At 41.3% G+C, this 18,985-nt stretch overlaps 3 protein-coding genes and 4 non-coding genes across 11 annotated transcripts in view; 3 read left to right on the forward strand and 4 right to left on the reverse strand.

Annotated features, from left to right (window-relative positions):
- Positions 1-1,373, reverse strand: part of st6gal1 (ST6 beta-galactosamide alpha-2,6-sialyltranferase 1) — an 11,818-nt gene extending 10,445 nt beyond the window's left edge. The window contains exon 1 of the mRNA XM_068580339.1: positions 1,118-1,373. The gene's annotated coding sequence lies outside the window, so the exon portion shown is untranslated. The remainder of the gene's footprint in view (positions 1-1,117) is intronic.
- alg8 (ALG8 alpha-1,3-glucosyltransferase) overlaps positions 1-18,985 on the forward strand; it is a 61,896-nt gene that overhangs the window by 24,666 nt on the left and 18,245 nt on the right. For 2 of the 4 annotated variants that reach the window (XM_068580332.1, XM_068580335.1), the window contains exons 4-5: positions 4,571-4,724; positions 5,086-5,252. In XM_068580332.1, the coding sequence (XP_068436433.1) occupies positions 5,189-5,252 (64 nt within the window). In that variant the 5' untranslated portion in view covers positions 4,571-4,724; positions 5,086-5,188. Of the gene's footprint in view, positions 1-4,566; positions 4,725-5,085; positions 5,253-18,985 lie in introns of all 4 variants that reach the window. The other 2 variants (XM_068580333.1, XM_068580334.1) reach the window with 2 other exon arrangements.
- trnae-cuc (transfer RNA glutamic acid (anticodon CUC)) lies at positions 2,678-2,749 on the reverse strand. The gene has a single exon. It is a non-coding gene; the product is annotated as a tRNA-Glu (tRNA).
- trnaw-cca (transfer RNA tryptophan (anticodon CCA)) lies at positions 2,971-3,042 on the forward strand. Its single transcript has one exon. It is a non-coding gene; the product is annotated as a tRNA-Trp (tRNA).
- ncf1 (neutrophil cytosolic factor 1) lies at positions 3,394-9,854 on the reverse strand. Of its 2 annotated transcripts, XM_068580341.1 has the most exons (11): positions 9,664-9,854; positions 9,483-9,563; positions 9,321-9,396; positions 7,112-7,277; positions 6,952-7,010; positions 6,738-6,860; positions 6,281-6,388; positions 6,082-6,199; positions 5,779-5,892; positions 5,064-5,215; positions 3,394-4,718 (listed from the first exon to the last, which is right to left on the reverse strand). In XM_068580341.1, the coding sequence occupies exons 1-11, from the start codon at positions 9,733-9,735 to the stop codon at positions 4,567-4,569; spliced, it is 1,221 nt and encodes a 406-aa protein (XP_068436442.1). In that variant the 5' UTR covers positions 9,736-9,854; the 3' UTR covers positions 3,394-4,566. The 2 variants fall into 2 exon arrangements, with proteins under 2 accessions (XP_068436442.1, XP_068436441.1); XM_068580340.1 differs by having other exon boundaries at positions 6,082-6,388.
- Positions 11,129-11,201, reverse strand: trnav-aac (transfer RNA valine (anticodon AAC)). Its single transcript has one exon. It is a non-coding gene; the product is annotated as a tRNA-Val (tRNA).
- trnav-cac (transfer RNA valine (anticodon CAC)) lies at positions 11,445-11,517 on the forward strand. Its single transcript has one exon. It is a non-coding gene; the product is annotated as a tRNA-Val (tRNA).

The following is an 18,985-nucleotide window of genomic DNA, read 5'->3' on the forward strand; positions in this document are numbered from 1 at the left end:
TGTTTCTGTCTGAAAGAACGAGCAGTTCCTTTGTTATCAAACGACCATTTCAGGATGAGGCCGAACACGTCGTGAGGGTTTCTGTTAGTGGTCATGATGAGGATTTAAGAGCTGGTTCTTTGAGCAGTCTGATATGCAGTTTGTCTCTCACCTTGTACTTCTGACTCTGCTCCTTCATGCAACGAAATAATGTTCCTGTTTTAATGATTTTACCACCAGGTGTCGAGTACATTTTTCTAATACTTACTTAAAGTCTCACTTTGAAACTAAACGTGAGACCTTCTGCGTCCCAACGCCTCATTTCAAAATGTTCAAAATGTTCAAAATCTGCAGCACAAAGTCAGATTTAAACATTTACTGAATATTTTAAGAAAGTGAACTGAGTTCCTGAAACCGCTTCACATGCATCCTGAGTTATCTCGTGTCTGCAGGAGAATCACACGTTCTGCTCGTCGATCAGATAGATAGATAGATAAATAGATAGATAATTGCTTTATTGATCCCAAAAGGGAAATTCAAGATCAGAGGTTCTGCTCGTCGATCATTACAATTGATCATCAATACGTTTTGCTTTTTTTTCGTCTCTGTTGACCTTCAGCTCTTGTGACTTTCACCAGGAACCAAACGTTCGATCTCTCGCTTCCTGCAGAGACCTGATAGTTTATATTTCTGCGTCTTGTGTGTGTTTAAATGTGTGTGTGTTTGTGTGCGTGTGCGCGGCAGGCACGTTTTCACTCATCCTATAAACACATCTGAACTGGAACATACCACCTTCATGCTCTTTATTCTGGCACGTTTTCCCTCATTCTATAAATAATAATCATGATAATAATAATAATGAATCCTCTGCGTTGAGCCATCCTTCATCACACCTGAACTGGAACTAACCGCCCTAAATCTCCTTATTGTGGCTCTTTTTCTGTCATGTATCACACACGTGTAATTGTGTTGTGTATTGAACACACACAGACACAATTAAATGAGAAAGGGGGAATAAAGAAAGGAGCATAACTCTACAGCAACACCTCTGTGTTCAGTGTGATGATGCAGAGGCCGTTGCAGCTCCCTGCACCTCTATCGGCTCCATCTTATCGGTGTGACGCGCGTGTTGGTTGACCTGAGTTAAGTGATGCTCCGTCACCGCGTCCGTCCTCTGATTTATCGTCGCTCCGGTACCGAGCAGGTCGCTGCTCCCGCCGCCATGTTCGCGCCGCGTCCCGCCGCCGCTGTCCGTCCGTCCGTCCGTGCGTCCGGTCCGGTCCGAGGCCGCCGTCGGTGTCCGGTGGCATTTGGAGAAAACGCGAACCGGAGCGCCGCGAGTCCTCTTCTCCTTTTTCTTCTTCTTCTCCTCCGTTCTGCAACCGCACCGAGAGTCAAGCTGGCGACAGCAAGGAGAACGCGTTTCTGTCGAGGTTTTCAGAATAAGAGCGTGAGCTGGCGCGTTACGGTTTTAATGTTTGAGGTTGTTTTTTAAAATTATTTTTCCTTTGAGCATAGACCAACAGTACAGACATAAAACACACTATAATAATACAAATATATTAAAACACTATATATATATGGTGGTAATATGTACAGAAAGTGGTAATGTGTACTAGAAAAGTATTGGATACAGTTTATGACATGATTTCACGGATAATAATACATATATAATATAATGTAATAATACATGTATAAGTACTATACATATTACTACTCCATTAAATATCAGAGGGAAATATTGTACTTTACTATATTCATTTCATGGCTTTAGATTTAATTAAGTTACCGATTAAGATTATTTGTACAACAAATAAATTGCAACATGTATGGAGGACAACTTTTTATTGTTTTATCACTGAATAAAATAGCATACAAATAATTAAATGAAATAAAAGACATTGATGAATAATTATCATTTAAGTTATGCACATCAATGCATTACAAACTATAATTCAGTAAATGGGTCAAGCTGCAAAATTGTGTTTCTTTAAATATGTTTTCACTGGACATCAAGACTTTACATTTTACTGCAGTAAAGACACTTTAACTCAAATAAAAAAAGCTCTGTCTATGTCTTCCACAACTGCCTGGGGAGAACTTCTACAATTCTAGTTTCAGAAATTACGTATTATTTTTTTATGTATCTTACTTTGAAGGGGAGAGATAATCAACTGATATCCGGTCCTGATTGGCTAAAGTCAGTCTAACTTGACGTGTGTTTCTCTGCAGCAGCCAAGACACGCAATTTCTCTGCAGAGGATGATGAAGACACACAAGCACGAACCAAGAGCGAACTCTCCTTTAACACGTTATTACAGATTTCGGCACATTTAATCATTTTATTATTAAAAAACGTAAGATTTTTTTTAAAGATAAAATAAGATAATCCGTTATTAGTCCCTCAGTGGGGAAATTACAGGATTACAGCAGCATTGCACAGAAGTAAATACAGATACAAAACAAGTGATATAAATAAACAGTAGAACGGTAATAAAACAAAATGAATAATTAACAATAAGAAGAATATTAAATATACAGATGGAATAAAAAAATGTGTATGAAAGTACTAAAACATACTTATGTATAATTTCAGAGCCTAATGCTAGATTAACTCTAAACCAGAAATAATGTTATCCTTGTTGGTGCAACGCAGCCGAAGAAGCTCAATGTTGACGGTCCCACGACAAAAGAGTAGTTCCCTGACCGGGAATCGAACCCGGGCCGCGGCGGTGAGAGCGCCGAATCCTAACCACTAGACCACCAGGGAAGCTGTTGTTGGTCATCTTTATTGTGTTCTTCATGGCATCCCATCCGGCCTGGTGTGGGTTCATTGGTTGGTGTTCACATGTTACGAACACATATGACGTGGAGACAAAGGTTAAAGGTCGAGGACTAGAAAACGTCGATAACGAACAAGTTAAATATTTAAAATCCGACATAAAGGTTCGTCCATGTTTATATACTCAGGGGTGTGAACGGGTTGTGTGGGACCTCGTGGCGCAACGGTAGCGCGTCTGACTCCAGATCAGAAGGTTGCGTGTTCAAATCACGTCGGGGTCAATTATTTTCCTTTATTTTTTTTTTAGAGCTAATCAGAAGTACATTTAGTCCAGTACTTGACTTATTGAGTATTTTATACTACTTTCACTACTACTTTTATACTACCAACAGCCTCATGTGTTAATGTGCTGCAGGTAAAACTACTTCCTCTGTGTGTTCTGCTTTTGTCCCACAGGACTCTGTTCAGGATATGAAGCGTTGCCAGGAAAGACAGACGTTAAATTAAATATTTAATTCAGATGATCCTTTGAAGAAAGAGTGTGAACGTAGACATTTTGTTTTATTACACATTTATTAAGCAAATAAAGAAAAAAACAAAGCTTATTCGGAAAAAAAACATAAATATAATTATTTTCTCAAAATAAATAATAACAATGTTACTTCAACTTAAGGAAAGCAGCTCGTTCGTGGTTCCTTTTCTGTTTTTTTGATGATCAGATCTTAATAATGAAATGTGTTTATTCTCATAATAAATAAATATCAGGCGACAAAAACCCACCAGTTAGCTTAGCTTAGCACAAAGACTGTAAATGGGGGGAGTTGTTTTATCGCTTCAATAAGTTATTTACTTCCTGGTTAACAAACAGCTCAGAGTCAAGAAATAGTCCGGCACGGAATAGAGAATTGTTGTTTTAACACAGATAAGATATAACGTTTACCAAAAATGTCAGACTGTCTCAAGATAATCATAGTTATTTTTAAGAAAACAACAGATTTACAGATGATTATCATCACTAAAGTCATCTTAAGGGAAAAATACATTGGGAGCAAAAGTAAATTGTCCGTAGATCCTGATAAACAGGGATGTTTTGCTTTTGTACATTTGGAAAATGAAGGTTCTGTTAAATCAGAATGAGTCAAACTGTTGTTCTTGATACGACCACCAGACGGCAGCAGAGAGCTGCTGATGTTTGGAGTCTTCCATCAAAGCTGGATATCTCTTCTTCTTCTGTGCTCCATTAAAACCAATGAGCTTCATCGCTCTGCGTTTGACTCAGTAACACATGCGCGTACATTTAAAAAAAATAATAAACTTTATACTTAAAAAGTAGCATCTTCAGGAGGAACCAAAAGTAGGAGAAATATTTCTGTAGCTTGGGGAGGGGCAAACATTCAGTCGTACATTTAACTCACAAATTCAAAAAAAAAAACGTGTCATGCATCTTAAAGTCTCTAGTATTCTTTGAGGACATAAATTCATAGATTTGCGAGACAAAAGGTACAATTTCTGACATTGATGCAAAAGATTTACGGGAAAAACTACACAATTGCGTTACAAAAAAGTTGATACTTGAACTAACTTTGTCATAAAGTTATAAATATCTGAAGAATAAAACTCAAATATACAAGAAAAAACGTAAATATTCACTGAGATTATGAAGTGAAACATTTGCAAGAACATTTTTTTATGTAAAGAAAAACCTTAGTTGCTCATCTAAAAGCTTTACGCTCCAATGACCCGCCTGCCTTTTCCCTCAAGCTGAAGCTAAAAGAAAAACCGTTCCTCTCTTTTCCGTCCCGGAGCTAGCGGTTGGGTCTGTGGATGCTGACCTTCTTGCGGGTGTTGTCGCTGCAGCGCTCCAGGATGAGCTCCGGGCTCGGCCTGGGAGGGACGGCCGGCACCTCCTTCCTCGGCTCGCTCTCCGAGCTGGAGCCGGACGCCTCGGGGACGTTGTCTGTCGGTAAGAAACAACACCGCTGTTAAGGTGTCAAGTTTCATATTCTCCCCAACTTCCAGGGTTTTTTCATGATTTTTCAATGACTTTAAACCAAATTTCCATGACTTTTAAATTGTGAAAAGTCATGGAAAGGCCATGGAAATCCACTAGTCAGAATGTGTATGAACCCTGCGTTAACGCAGGGTTATTTTTTTCAAGGAATTTTCCAGGCCTGGAAAAGTCATTGAAAAAATTCAAATCCCCAAAGTTGTGTAAAAGTCCTGTAATTGTGTTATATTCATGTGTTCATGATGTTCCTTCACGCTGAGTTTGAAATACTTGAAGTCCTGACGGCGTCGTTACCCTGGTTCTTCCTCTCCCTCAGCGGTGACTTGGCGGCCATCTTGGCGTTCCCTCTCTGCTGGAGGTAGCGCCGGCTGTTCCTGCGGTACGTGTCCTGGCTGAGCCGCTGCCGCGCCTTGTTGTGGATGCTCTTGGCGTTTCGGATGGTGGACCTGAGGCGAGGGAAAGGACACACACACAGGTGTAAAGGTACTACGTACGTTAGCTTTGCTAGCCTAGCACTGACTGCATTCAGAAAACATTTTAGGAGTACTTGTATTTGTACAAATCTGCATAATTATGTCTTCAGTTGTACCCGTTTTTTGCAATTAATCACAACATTTTTTTGTTTTCTTACGTATTAAATATTGTTCACATGGTTCCTCCTATGAACGAATGAATTCTGGAGCAACAGAGTGAACTTCCCTTTAGTCTGAAGTGAGGCAACACAACAGCAGAGTGGCCCAACAGGAACTTTGTGCAAACCTCTGTGGCTTTAAGTCGTGACAGTTGAAGGGTTCCTCGACTTTAAATAACATGAAGACATTAATTTGCACTCGACGTTCGTCGTATGAACTCTTTACTTTTGGTTATTTTGAAAGTGGAGGACTTTCTTATTTGATGAATTGCAGCTGGTAATCTTCAATGATTTTTTTGGGCAAAAACTAAGTGTAATTTAACTCAATTTAACGTCCCATATTGTCAGCGTTTAGCAAGGAGGTGCTCTGTGGCGTACCGGCGCGGCGGTGGTTTACGTCCCTGCAGGTTCGTCCTCTCGGCTTCGTACATCTCTCGCTTGCCGGCCCTGTGCAGGAACATGGAGGGGAAGTGACCGGTCTCGTCTCCTTTCCTGTGGAAACATCCAGATTAGCTCAGAGGCAGAACTGCAGGATTCGTTGTAGTAGACGTTAGAGGGTTACACAACTATTCAGATGTTCTTGATTCAGTTCAAATGCATACAACTTTATTCATTCATCAAAAATGTATAACAAACCTGAATATACACAATGCCACCCATGTGTGTGTGTGTGTGTCGTACCTGACGACCCACCAGCCGTCCAGAAGCTTGTGAATGACCGCGATGGTTTCCCCGATCTCCAGAGAGACCTCGTCCTCCTGCTCCGCCTTGTAGGCTCTGCTGGTGACGAACATTTCCCCTGCAGCAAAGAAGACGCCGTCAGAACCAAAAGAGACCGAAACTTCATTCTGTGATCGAGACAACAATGCCAGCGGCTCGCCTTCGTAGTTGGGCTCGTCTTCCTCGGCCTCCTCCGGTCCGTCCAGCGGCTCCAAGTAGGACGCAGGAACCCAACCGCGCTTTGACTCGCCCTGACAGAACCACCAGCCTGACGGCGCCGCGGGAAGGAAACAAATGAATGAAATCGGAAAAGCTGTAGCTCAGAAGCTAAAAGCTGTAGCTCAGAAGCTAAAAGCTGCAGCTCAGAAGCTAAAAGCTGTAGCTCAGAAGCTAAAAGCTGCAGCTCAGAAGCTAAAAGCTGTAGCTCAGAAGCTAAAAGCTGCAGCTCAGAAGCTAAAAGCTGTAGCTCAGAAGCTAAAAGCTGCAGCTCAGAAGCTAAAAGCTGTAGCTCAGAAGCTAAAAGCTGCAGCTCAGAAGCTAAAAGCTGCAGCTCAGAAGCTAAAAGCTGCAGCTCAGAAGCTAAAAGCTGCAGCTCAGAAGCTAAAAGCTTTCCTCACCGTTCTGGTTTTTCTCCACGATCTCCACCAGGTCACCGGTTCGCAGGTCGATCTCGTGTTTGGACGTCTTGTCGAAGTCTGCGATCACTCTGTAGGTGTCCAGGATGATGGGGCCAGAAATCTCTGGGAGGTCAAATAAAAATGTTTAAGGACTTCTGAAGAGAAAGCAGACAGTTTTCAGTGTTCAGTGAATTCATTTCAAAGTGACTCCTACCAGAAGCGTTTCCTCTGGTCAACTCTCTGGAAACCACAAACGTCTCGTTTTTCTTCAGCCTGAAGAGAAAATCACCGTTTGAATTTATTGATTTTTCTCTGAATCACTTGTGTATTTAATAAGCGATGAAGCGCCTCCAGTGGCCGTGAGATGTACTGACGCGTTCGGGGCCGGCGGGTTCTCGTCCTCGGGTCGGACCTTCAGGAAGCGGCCGAGCTGCCGGCAGCGGGAGATGTGAGGCGGCAGCTCGATGAGCGAGTGGAAGTACTCGGCCAGCGTGCTCTGCCGGGTCTCTGGAGACTTCTGGCTGATGAGCCAGCGCGGTGCTGACGACACACACACACACACACACACACACACACACACACACACACACACACACACACAGATTAATATTTTACAAAAACAGTAACTGCAGGACGGGTTCCCACGGACACCATTTTAGATTCTGCAGACATTAAGTTAAAAATATGCATTAAGGCACCTCAGTGTTACGTTAAAGAGCTAAAACCTGAACTTTAAGATCTTAATGAAGATATTAAATCATAAATAATGAAGACTAAACTAATGATGGCGAGTTCGTCTAAATCTACAGAGCCTGAATTAGTTTTTCTTCTCTAAAAAAGAAATAAAGAAAGTGGAAAAATGTTTTCCAGTTGAGTTTTAAAGGAGACGTTTAATAAAGTAAGCGACTTTAAATGTGATTGAGATTCATGTATTTAGTGCTGAAATGGAAACGCTGGTTAAATATGAATGAAGGTCAGAGAATGAATTTTGATTAAAAATACTAAATTAAAAACACTCCTAAACAATATTCATGAAATTCAAGATTTCCCTAAAGTATTAGCAGTAAAATGTACTAAAAGTATTAAATTAAAAGTACTTTTTGTGCATATATTTCATAGTTATCTTATTATTACTACTGAGGCTTCACAGACTTTACTACTTGATCTGTTGGATGTTTTAAAACTACATTTCCCTTTGAGACGTCGTCAAGTAGAAGTATGAAAAACAACTTAGTACTCAAGAGAAACTACCTCCAAATTGTACTAAAAGTAACCGCTGCTTTCAGGAAGTAGAAGTTTCCAGACTTTCCAGGCTGAGTTTTGTCTCCGCTTCTCGTTCTCCACATTGCAACACGCTGAGTTTAGTAATTCAACTTTCACGAAGGAGGAAACATGTTCTGCTTTCATAAGAACTGAACACCTGAACACATGAACACATGAACACATGAACACCTGAACACATGAACACCTGAACACATGAACACATGAACACATGAACACCTGAACACATGAACACATGAACACCTGAACACATGAACACCTGAACACATGAACACATGAACACCTGAACACATGAACACATGAACACATGAACACCTGAACACCTGAACACATGAACACCTGAACACATGAACACATGAACACATGGACACATGAACACCTGAACACATGAACACATGAACACCTGAACACATGAACACCTGAACACATGAACACATGAACACCTGAACAGACAAGTGATCTGCACTCTGATTTCTTTCATGACACCTGGCTGTCATTAAAACAAGTGAAAGCAGGACTATCCCTTTAAGACAACACTGTGCTATCCCTTTAAGACAACACTGAACTATCCCTTTAAGACAACATTGAACTATCCCTTTAAGAGAACACTGTGCTATCCCTTTAAGACAACACTGAAGTATCTCTTTAAGACAACACTGAACTATCCCTTTAAGACAACACTGAACTATCCCTTTAAGACAACACTGAACTATCCCTTTAAGACAACATTGAACTATCCCTTTAAGACAACACTGAAGTATCTCTTTAAGACAACACTGAACTATCCCTTTAAGACAACACTGAACTATCCCTTTAAGACAGCTGAGATAAATCTGCTGCTTCTGTTTAAGTTTTTTTTCAGCTCCACAACCATCAAGCTTGTAATAAAAGATCATTAAATAATCTGGAATTGGAGGGCTACTTTCCTTGTTCTTCTTTTTCAGTCTTGTTTTTTTCCTGTGGTTGTACTTTAACCGCAGCTCCCCCCCAAAAAAACACTTCATTTTGACATCAATGAAGCAACTGAGCATAGCTGCAGCAACTAGGCAACCGAGTTGCTGCAGCTATGCTCAGTTGCTTCAACAAATGAAAAAAAAAGCAGAAGTGGATTCAGCCACATGTGGTAAATGACCTCAGGTGCTTCCTGTAAGAACATTACAGCGACTTCACATTTAAATGAGTTGTCTTTAGTAGTCCGGGATTCAATGAGTCACTAACGGTGTTGACTTTATATTCACAGCTTTTTGAAACAACTTACTGACGTCCTAAAGAAAAGAAAAGCGATCTACATTATTTTATTACCTGGTAATGACGGGATGATTCTGTCCCTTTTCTCTATCTCACCAGACTCGATGGGAAACATCTCCTTCAGCAATTTCTGAAAAATATTTGTTGTTTTATTTAGACGTCTGCGAAGTACACAAAGTTCACAAGCTTTTATTTTGTAGTGCAGAGGCAGCTCACGTGGAAGGTGTGGATCTCCGGATACGTCCTGTAGATCAGCTTCTCCGACAGGTCGTTCCATTTCACCATCAGCATGTACACCTGCACGGATCAGCTCACACTTAAACACAACCAAGAGTTACTTCTGAAGCGCGTCGCTACGTGTGTTCAGGAGCATTCGTGGAGCTTTTGGAGATCTTACGTAATGCTGACTCGGGTACGAGCGTTTCTCGAAGCCCAACAGCTCGACGTGTCGGACGTAGATCTCCTCCATGCTGAGCGGCAGCCGACGACTGAGATGAAACACAGCACACACACAGGCGTATATACTGTGTGTGTGTCTGTGTGTGTGTCTGTGTGTGTCAGTTCCTCTTTACACGTCGACGAAAGTCCTTTAACTTCATCAAAGAGAAAAACGAAACAAGGAAATACTTTTTCTTTTACTCAACGTCTGTTGAAATTATAATGATGATGATATTTAAATGTAATAATGAGATGAGGAAATATGTAGATTTTTATTAATTTGTTGTCAAGCTTTAGCTGATTTACAGATTCCCGTCTCAACCGTTCTTCGAGTCACTCGCGTGGGCTTTCAGCGCAACTTGTGATCTTTTTGCAAACAGACAAAGAGGAACAAGGACAGTGTAAGAAGAAACAAACAATCCCACATGAATAAGTTTCCTCCTTTGTGTGTCTAAACAGTACAAAGTGATAAAATGTAGTATTTAAACTAACAATGAGGATTCAAAGCATACAGTAAACCTTAAATGACTCAAATGAATGAGAGACAATAGTTTGATTAAAAGAATAAACATTTATATAGATGCCTGCATGTATGCATATTGACATGTATAATTGAATGACATGAACACATGAATATAACACATTTACATGACTTGTACTACACTTTGCGGATTTAATTTTTTTAAAGGACTTTTCCAAGCCTGGAAATAACCATTTTAAAATTCCATAATACTTTTCCAGGTTTTCCATGACAGTAAGAACCCTGCAAAGTACAGAAATTTCTCAGGGTACCTGAATGCAGCATGGCTATCAGTTTCCTAATGTAGTGGTTATCACGTTCGCCTCACACGCGAAAGGTCCCCGGTTCGAAACCGGGCGGAAACACCTGTTATTTTTCCTGGCAGCTGCTGGACGTCTCTCACAGGGAAACAGGGTCTCTTTCCCTTGTATCCAACGGGAGAAACAGCGCCCCCAAAATCTCACTTGTGGCCAAAAAATATATGACACTTGTACTGATAAGAACTACCATAGAGAATGAATGGTGAAAGTTAAGGAAGTTTACCTTTCTCTACTTGGCCCCGGTACCAGGGACACATTTGTAGGACTTAGTGTGTACTATACGTGGGCCAATTTATTTTTGAGAGCAATTTTTTTTTGAGGGAGAGAGCACTTTTTAAATTTTAGTTTTGAGAGCATATTTTTATTTTTGAGAGCATTCTTTTTTTTTTTAGAGCAAATTTCTTTTTGGAGAGCCAATTTTGTTTTGGAACGTTTTTTTTTTTAGAGCAATTTTTTTAATTGAGAGCAAATGATTGGAGATAATTCACTTACAAACTAGAAATTTGCTCGGGAAAAAAAAGACACAAATCTACCTTCATGATAGAACAGATCTATTCAATAAAACGTGCAGGAGAAACAATAGATGTTTCCGCCCGGTCTCGAACCGGGGACCTTTCGCGTGTTAGGCGAACGTGATAACCACTACACTACGGAAACCTGTGAATGGTGCATTCAGGGACCAACATTCCGTTATTCATGTTAAGTCCATGAGTAGTACTCAGAAGGTCCCAAACTCTTTTGTGTAGAAATAGAAAAGCTTAATACCTTGGTTAATAAGTCAGTAGTATCGCATTTCAATTTATATGAAAATAATACAATAAAACCAAGAATTATTCAAACAAACGAGATAGGGGGACTGTACATGTTTTTCATCGGTACCTGAACACATCATCGTCATCCGTTTCCGTAGTGTAGTGGTTATCACGTTCGCCTCACACGCGAAAGGTCCCCGGTTCGAGACCGGGCGGTAACATCTTTTCTTTTGTATCACGGAGCCTCTCCATTCCAGGCGCATGACATTGGGTGCGTCCCAAGTCTGTCAATTGCATCCGTGTTTTCCTCACTTGTGTCTTTACCATGCAAGGAAAGAGTAAATAAGAAAATATGTTATAACCTTATGAGCCCCAGCAGCTCCCAAAACTGGGGCCTGAAGCTCTTCCTCATACTCCATGTCCTCGTACTACCATGAATCAATACCAGAGTCACGGATGTGACAACCAAAAAACTAGCTGACCTTGCTGGAAAGCTCACGACCCACGGAATCAAATCTCTTGACAGACAAAGCTTCAGCAAGATAACAACCACATTGCATTTTTTTCCAGCCAAAAAACTGAAATATGACTTACTTATGGATAAAGCAATATTCCACACGACCTTGCTTGGTCTGTAGTGGTGCATCTGCTTGAGCAGAGCTCCTCTGTTGTGGAACCAGAGGTGTTTAAGATCCAGGAAGAAAGTTAGGGCATGTTGGCTCTCAGTGACCGAAACCTACGGAACACGAAATGTGAACTAAATGACTAAAAAAAATATTTAACTTCACTTAATCAAAGTAAAATTTAGCAGAGATGCTGTTAACACATAGTAATATTTTATAGTAGTGAAAAAACATTGATGATATGCTGAATTACTTAAATTTAAATCCATATTTTTTTATGGAAAGCTAGTAATCTTGTAATCACGTTAGCTTAAGTTTTTGGGTTGTGTGTAAGCAGTAAAGTGGTTCAGTTCACACAGTCACTCGTTAATGTTAAACCGGCAGATGATCTGGTTGCAGCTTGTTTTTTTTTAAACTCAAAGTAGAATGAAGCAAATCACGTAGTCGGGCTTAGCTAACAACATGATTCAGTGATCTTAAGAAGCCCAGATATTGATAAGAAGATGTGGTCCATTTTTTCAGAATGAAAGAGTTTAAGCAAGAGGTAGGAATGATCTTCAAAAAATAAGTGAGTCCGGCTTTGTCGATAAAGGAGAGAGAGGGTCGTTTACTTGTCAAACATTTTAAGCCTGATTAGAAGTGCTTTAGCTGTATGTTCAAATAAAGGGGAAAAAGCCCCTAAAAATAACATGCAAAGGTAAAAGGAACGTCATATGGGAAATAAAAATTAAAACATCATATTTCAAAATAAATTTAGGCAGTTCAAAGTTAAAGAAATATAGTTAAATTCACCAGAAATGTGTATAAAATGTACTAACAAAGAGAGAAATCAACAAATTAAATAGATAAGACACTATAGAACAGGAAACAAATAAAACGTGGGGTTGATGTAAATCAAAGGTGTATTTAAAAGGTTTTTTATAGGCGATTGAAAATACTCTGCAAACCTTAGACCCATCGGCCCTGGACTGGTCGACTGGTCTGATCCAGCATTTAGGAGCAACCAGAGGGATCTGCCTCGGTGAAAACATGTCAGTATGTTGGGGGGAAGAAATTCCCATTCCGTGTTTAAAACATTACAATAATTTCAAAATGAGTCAACTCTAAAACTGATAGCCAATCAAAAGAGTCGATCGAATTTATGGGTTCTCGTCCTTTAGAATTGGTGAAAAGCTGTCTAAAAAGTTGTCTAAAATACAACAGCGTTGGCGGAAGTACGTTTTTTACTTCAGGTTACAGTAGCTTTAGGTCTACCTCTCCGGTAAGGGGTTGAGCTAACGTTGCGTTAGCTGGTGTGTTTTTTTTGTTTTGCAGTTTTGTGTCAACTTGGCGCTCCAATAGTAGAAAGTTTCCTTCTATTTAACAATGTGGATGAAACGTAGGTTATGTTTTTCTTTGTTGAACCTGAAATAAATTAAAATCCAGCTGTAGTATTATTACTTTATATTATTAAAATTTAGCCCTGTTCTGTGATCCTGTATTACATGTTGTGTTCCATGTAGATTTACACGTAAAGCATATTTAATCCCTCATTTGCTGGCTTTGTGTCTATTTCACTATAACTGGCAAGACTCTGGCCACATTTACACGTAGCCGGGTATTTACAGAAACGAATATTTCTGCCCCTCCGTTTTTAAAAATAACGTCGTACACACATGATCGTTTTCCACAAAGCTTCTGTTTACGTGAACCCGCATAAATACGCCACTGAGCGCCGTGATCAGTAAGCAAACTGTAAACAGAGGACGCTCATATACGACGTGATGCATTTTGAGGACCTAAAACTCTGTTTGACCTCGTGCACACGCAAACACGAAAACAGAGTTTTTAGAAATGATCGTTTTCCGTGATAAAATCTCCGTTTTCGTGTCAATGAAAGGCCAAACCGCATGAATATATATGTGTTTTCCCCTCGTGTAAACGGGGCCTTTGCTGCTCGTTCTTGCACCTGTCACTCCGTCCTCGTCAGTCAAACTCCCTTCACCTGTTCACTCACCTGCTTCTGATCATTAATCAAGACCCTACATAGACTCCTGCATCCCAGACACACTTTGACAGATTATTCTTTGGCTTCCACAGACTGATCTCTGGTCACTGGCCCTGCCTGCTCCTGTTTAACTCTCCAGCCTGAGTCTCGATGACCCTACCAGCCTTTTGATCCTGACTCTGTTTAACGCTTCCTGCCGTTTCCCAGAGTTTGAAAAAAAAAAAAAAAAGTCAAAGATCCCTGGAATCCAGTGTTTGGGTCCGTTTACACAATAAGCAAAGTAATAAATAGGAGTAGCTCCAATTATACGACCGGCATAAAACCTCAAAGTGCATAAAAATAAAACTCATTCCGCCGAATTAACGGGAGCCCTGAACTTGTTCCTCTGCTACGAGCCGATGTCTCTCTTTATTTCCCGTCTACGCTGTAACTTAAAACCCCCTTCACAAAGACGGGATGTTGAAAATGGATTTAAGGTTTTCAGAGCTTTTTTATCAGGATAGTTTGCCTTTTAATTTAATCCAGAACACTTACAGAGTTCCTCTGGCAGGGAGTGATACTCCATTAGATCTCAGGATACGGAGAACAACTCTGCAAGTTGCTTAATGGCATCTTTAAAAACCAGCAAAGAAAACAAAACTGCATGAGGGGTAGGATGTTTTTTTCTTTATACATATTCAAATACAAAGCATAATTGAACTCTATTTATTTTAACATTAATGTAGGCGAGCCCTCGGTGAAAATGGGCCATCTCCGCATTATAGTGAAAGACACGTGTGATAGATTTAAAAAAAAAAAAGCTTTGTCAAAGTTCAGTGTTTACTTTTCATCAAGCATTTTAGGGCTAAAAGTAATGCAGCTGTACGGTGAAATAAAGGTTTTAAAAAGGCCCCAAAAAAACAAGCTAGAAGGAACTTCATGTAGGAAATCGATATTAAAACCTTAAGGAATTTGTGAAAAGCAGAGCAACTCGTCTTAAAACCAGTGTTTTTTAAAGTGGTTAGATTCTTTAGTGACACTGATATTGATAAGACGATGTGGTCCATTTTCAAAAAGTAACCTTCAAAGTTAGAGAGCACCCCAAGTTATATTTTTTATATGCCTTGCTTGATGCCACACATCACCTTTCTGGAAAGCGTACCAGCCAAGGAATCTGCCAATTGCGTCAAAGTCTGAGCAAGATATCAACCACGTATTTTTTTCCAGGCCAAAAAATGTAAATATGACTCGTGTACTAGTGCATCAACTCGAGCAAAGCCCCTCTGTTATAGAACCAGAGGCGTCCAAGGTCCAGCAAGAAAGTTAGGGCATTTTTGCTTTTAGGGACCGAAACCCACGGTACACAAAATCTGCACTTTCCTGTGTTCTACCATCAACCAATAAACCAGTAACACCAGTACTGCACTGTGAACCTCTTAACTGGTCTCACAGGTGTTCTGTGTTTTATACCTTTTGACATTATTCACATAGCCCTTGTGGTTGAGGAGATATTCTGTATTTATACGCAAATTCGGATTTTGAGTGACTGGGGGGGCTGAACAAACCTATTTATTTAAGTTTATTTTACCAGGAAAGCCTCATTGAGATTAAACCTCTTAATGAGGTTTTCATTGTTTTTTAAAGTCAAAATCAATTAGTTATTGTTGTGAATCCCAAGTGCCGTGGATACTTTACCCCAGAAGCCGGTTGTGTCCGGGGAAGTGTCTTCTTTTTGTTTGTCTTTAATTTTCTCCAATGTGACTTGTTTGGTTCTATAAAAAACAACTACTAAAAAATGGTCGCGTGTAGTTAAGTATTCATATGTATTTTGTCACGGGTCTTCACTTGGAAGACGCCAACAAACTTTGGGACTGTTGGGAGCTGGGGATTAAGTTGTATTTTGGGGGTTAATCCTTCGTTTCTCTTGTTGCATTGAATTTAGTTTACAATGACAGACTTGCAATTGATTGTTTGGTTATGTTTTTTGTTTCTCCCTTTTTTGTTTTACAAACTACAATATTTGCAACATATCCATCCATGTCCTTTAATGTAGTGTTCTTTTCCCCTTTTTAATTTAAGTGTGGGGGTGACTTGTTGAAACTTGACTGGGTCTTCTTTGGAAAATCAAAAGGGTGAAGATTTAATGACTGCATACATTTTCTTGACATATCAATAATATATTCTAGTGGTTACATCAGTACCTCAGTAGGGCTGTGCATCATTCCATCTTGCAAATAAAAATTAGTAATTTAGTTAATTAAAGAAAATGATGCGGTGGGTTCAGTAAACGCCTAAAAGAACTGAATGCTTTTTAGCCCATATCTTTATTGAGGGAACACAATTTGGAAATGTGAAGTTAAGGTAAAAGTGCAAACAGCTTTTCTGTCGGTTACCGTTAGCCGGAAATCCTTCTTAATTTAAAGACTGAGCAGCTGCAGCACACTTTCCTCCGTAGACACCTCGATGATTGGGCTGAACCAGTCTACCACAGCCAGAGGGGCGTCACTGAGGAGAGAGGTCTTCTCTCTTCAACCATGGACTCACTGACGTCGTTTATGTTGCAGTTGGAAAATGGATCATGAGAGCTCATGTTTCATAGAGCCTTCATTGTATTTCGTGGTCACTTCTCTCCGGTCCATCTGTCCCGCTCAGCCTCATAGAAGGCAGACTGTAAAGTCTCTCCACTTCATCTCCTCCAGTATGCCCTGTACAAGGAGAACCCTCTGGAGGGGCAGTAGATGTACTTCCCCTTCACCCCGGGAAGCTGCTGTGGATATGAGGGCTGCTGCTTTAGCGGCTGGTGACAAAACCTGCGCAGGCGACCAATCTGTCTCCAGCTGCACCGGTGACGTCCTCTTCGTCCTCTCCTTTGCCACCTTCCTCCACTCGGCTCGTCTGCTTTGTAGCCTCCAGCACCCGCTCAAAGAAAGGAGACGCTGCAAAGTCCTCAAAGGACATACGAGGGCCTTCGCCTGCATACGTCTTATGGACCTTTTGTGGAGCAGTACAAATATTTAACAGTTTTTGTCTGATAAAAGAAATGAACAGAGGAACCGTCAGCAAGGTAACGCGACTTTGGCTGACTGCAGGCAAAACAGTTCCTCGTCAATTTCTTCTGCTGCGGTTGCTGCTTCTCCAGGAGCTGTGTCACGAGCAACTCCACTGCAACCCGGCTCAGTGACTCCTCCTGTGGAGCAACAGGCGGAGGGTTGATGGTTGCAGGAGGCGGGGTTGTGGCCGGCACACTGACCGTCTGGCTGACGGAGGTCAAACTCTGCCACAGCTGCTGTGTCTCCAGCACCTTCTCTGGGCTGGTGTTGAGAGAGGACATGGTGGGGTTTTTTTGGCCAGATGTTTCACATATCTGGAGATATGTTGGCATGTAGTGGGGTGAAGCAAACTGTTTGGGTCAGTGCACAACCTCTGGACCATGGCAGCGTAGTCCTCATGCACCTGCTTTAGCATGCATGGAGCTCCATGCCTCCTGTTTTTATGTGTCCGGTGCGAGTGGCTCGAGGAGAGGAAACAGAATCCTCCTTCCACACCGTTTGATTGAAACCTGTTGGTGAAGATGCAGTCGGGGCTCTGGAGACTGCTGCTGGTGGCCCTGAAAGCAAAAGCGATTGAAATTAGATAGTTAAAATGTACAAATACAAAAAACTCTTAAAGTAGATCCACTTAGTTCAGTGTGAAATTTAGATGGAGACAGATTTGACATCTCTCTTCAGCTCTTCATCCTCCATTACTTGGACATAAAACATTGACTTTAATGTGTTTAGTACATTAAATGTTCACCACAAATCTGTATTTGCATGTTTTAGTGAGCGGACCTAGAGTTGTAGATGTTGGTACTGAAGCAGCTGGACAGGACTCGGCCCTCTGCTGCTTGAGGATGTACTGCTGAAGGTTCTACATCTTGCCGTTTCTGATGCACTTCACTCCTAAAATGAAGGCTGCATAGCCATCAGCCCTGCTCTCCCAGATCTGCCCACAGCTGTTCTTGGCTCTGGCTCCAAAGCCGACAATATTGTCCCCCTTTGATGCCACTAGTGAGGCAGGCTTCCTGGAGACGAGGTACTCCCTCAGGTCTTCCACTTCCTTGAAGCTCCTGGCGTACTCCAGAAACGACAGCAGGCCGTCCTTACTGTTCCCTTGGGGGTTGAATTTACCTGCACTCCTCCTTCTACCTTTTTTATCAGGTAGATGGTGTAGCCAATATCGTTCTCCAGTAGCCATCTAAATAGTTTGCCTTTGTACTTTCCAAACTGCAGCACGTACTCCCCCATCACCTCCTGTCGCTCTGACACATCCCCGCTGAAGGACCATGGACAGACCATTGGTCCTGACAAGGTCTGGTACCTTCAGGGAGAACAACCCACGGGCAACAAAGGGATAAACAAAATGGTGGTTTTATTAACCAAGGAGCGAAAACAATAACTACTTCAAAAGGGAGGAAGCGGAAGGATACAACCGGATCAATAAACACTACGACATTAAAACAATCGCAATGATACAATAAGGTGGCCATGTCAACAACACAGTCGCAACCACGCTGGTCCAGCTCTCGCTCTGCTGTGAGCCCATGGGGTCGTCAGGCTGGCTTCCCAGCCTCTTGTGCACCTTCAGCCCAATCAGTTAATTGCCCTCAGCTGCAGGCCGGCACCTGCTTGTATCCTGTTGGGGGCAGGAAGGGGTTCTTGAATTAACTGTGCTTACTGTGACTGTCTGACGATGAAGCCGTTGTTTACTGTAGTCTGTCTGCTGCTGCTGGACGTCTCTCACAGGGAAACAGGGTCTCTTTCCCTTGTATCCAACGGGGGAAACAGCGCCCCCAAAATCTCACTTGTGGCCAAGAATATATGACACTTGTACTGATAAGAACTACCACAGAGAATGAATGGGAAAAGTTAAGGAAATCAAGTCTTACTATCCTCAGCTCCCGCGCGGGGCAAGTCGTGGATAGCTGGTGTTTACTGACAGCCAATGAGATTGCAGCATTTTCGATGCTATCCAAGGTGCTGAACATCCTGTGTTTTCACAGACTGACTCCACTCTATTTTCAGCACTTTATAGAATATTTAAGTACTGGACTTATTTATG

Source organism: Clinocottus analis, unplaced genomic scaffold (assembly GCF_023055335.1).
Source record: "Clinocottus analis isolate CAN_PGR_092001 unplaced genomic scaffold, fCliAna1.0.p SCAF_17, whole genome shotgun sequence".
NCBI classification, from domain to species: Eukaryota; Metazoa; Chordata; class Actinopteri; order Perciformes; family Cottidae; genus Clinocottus; species Clinocottus analis.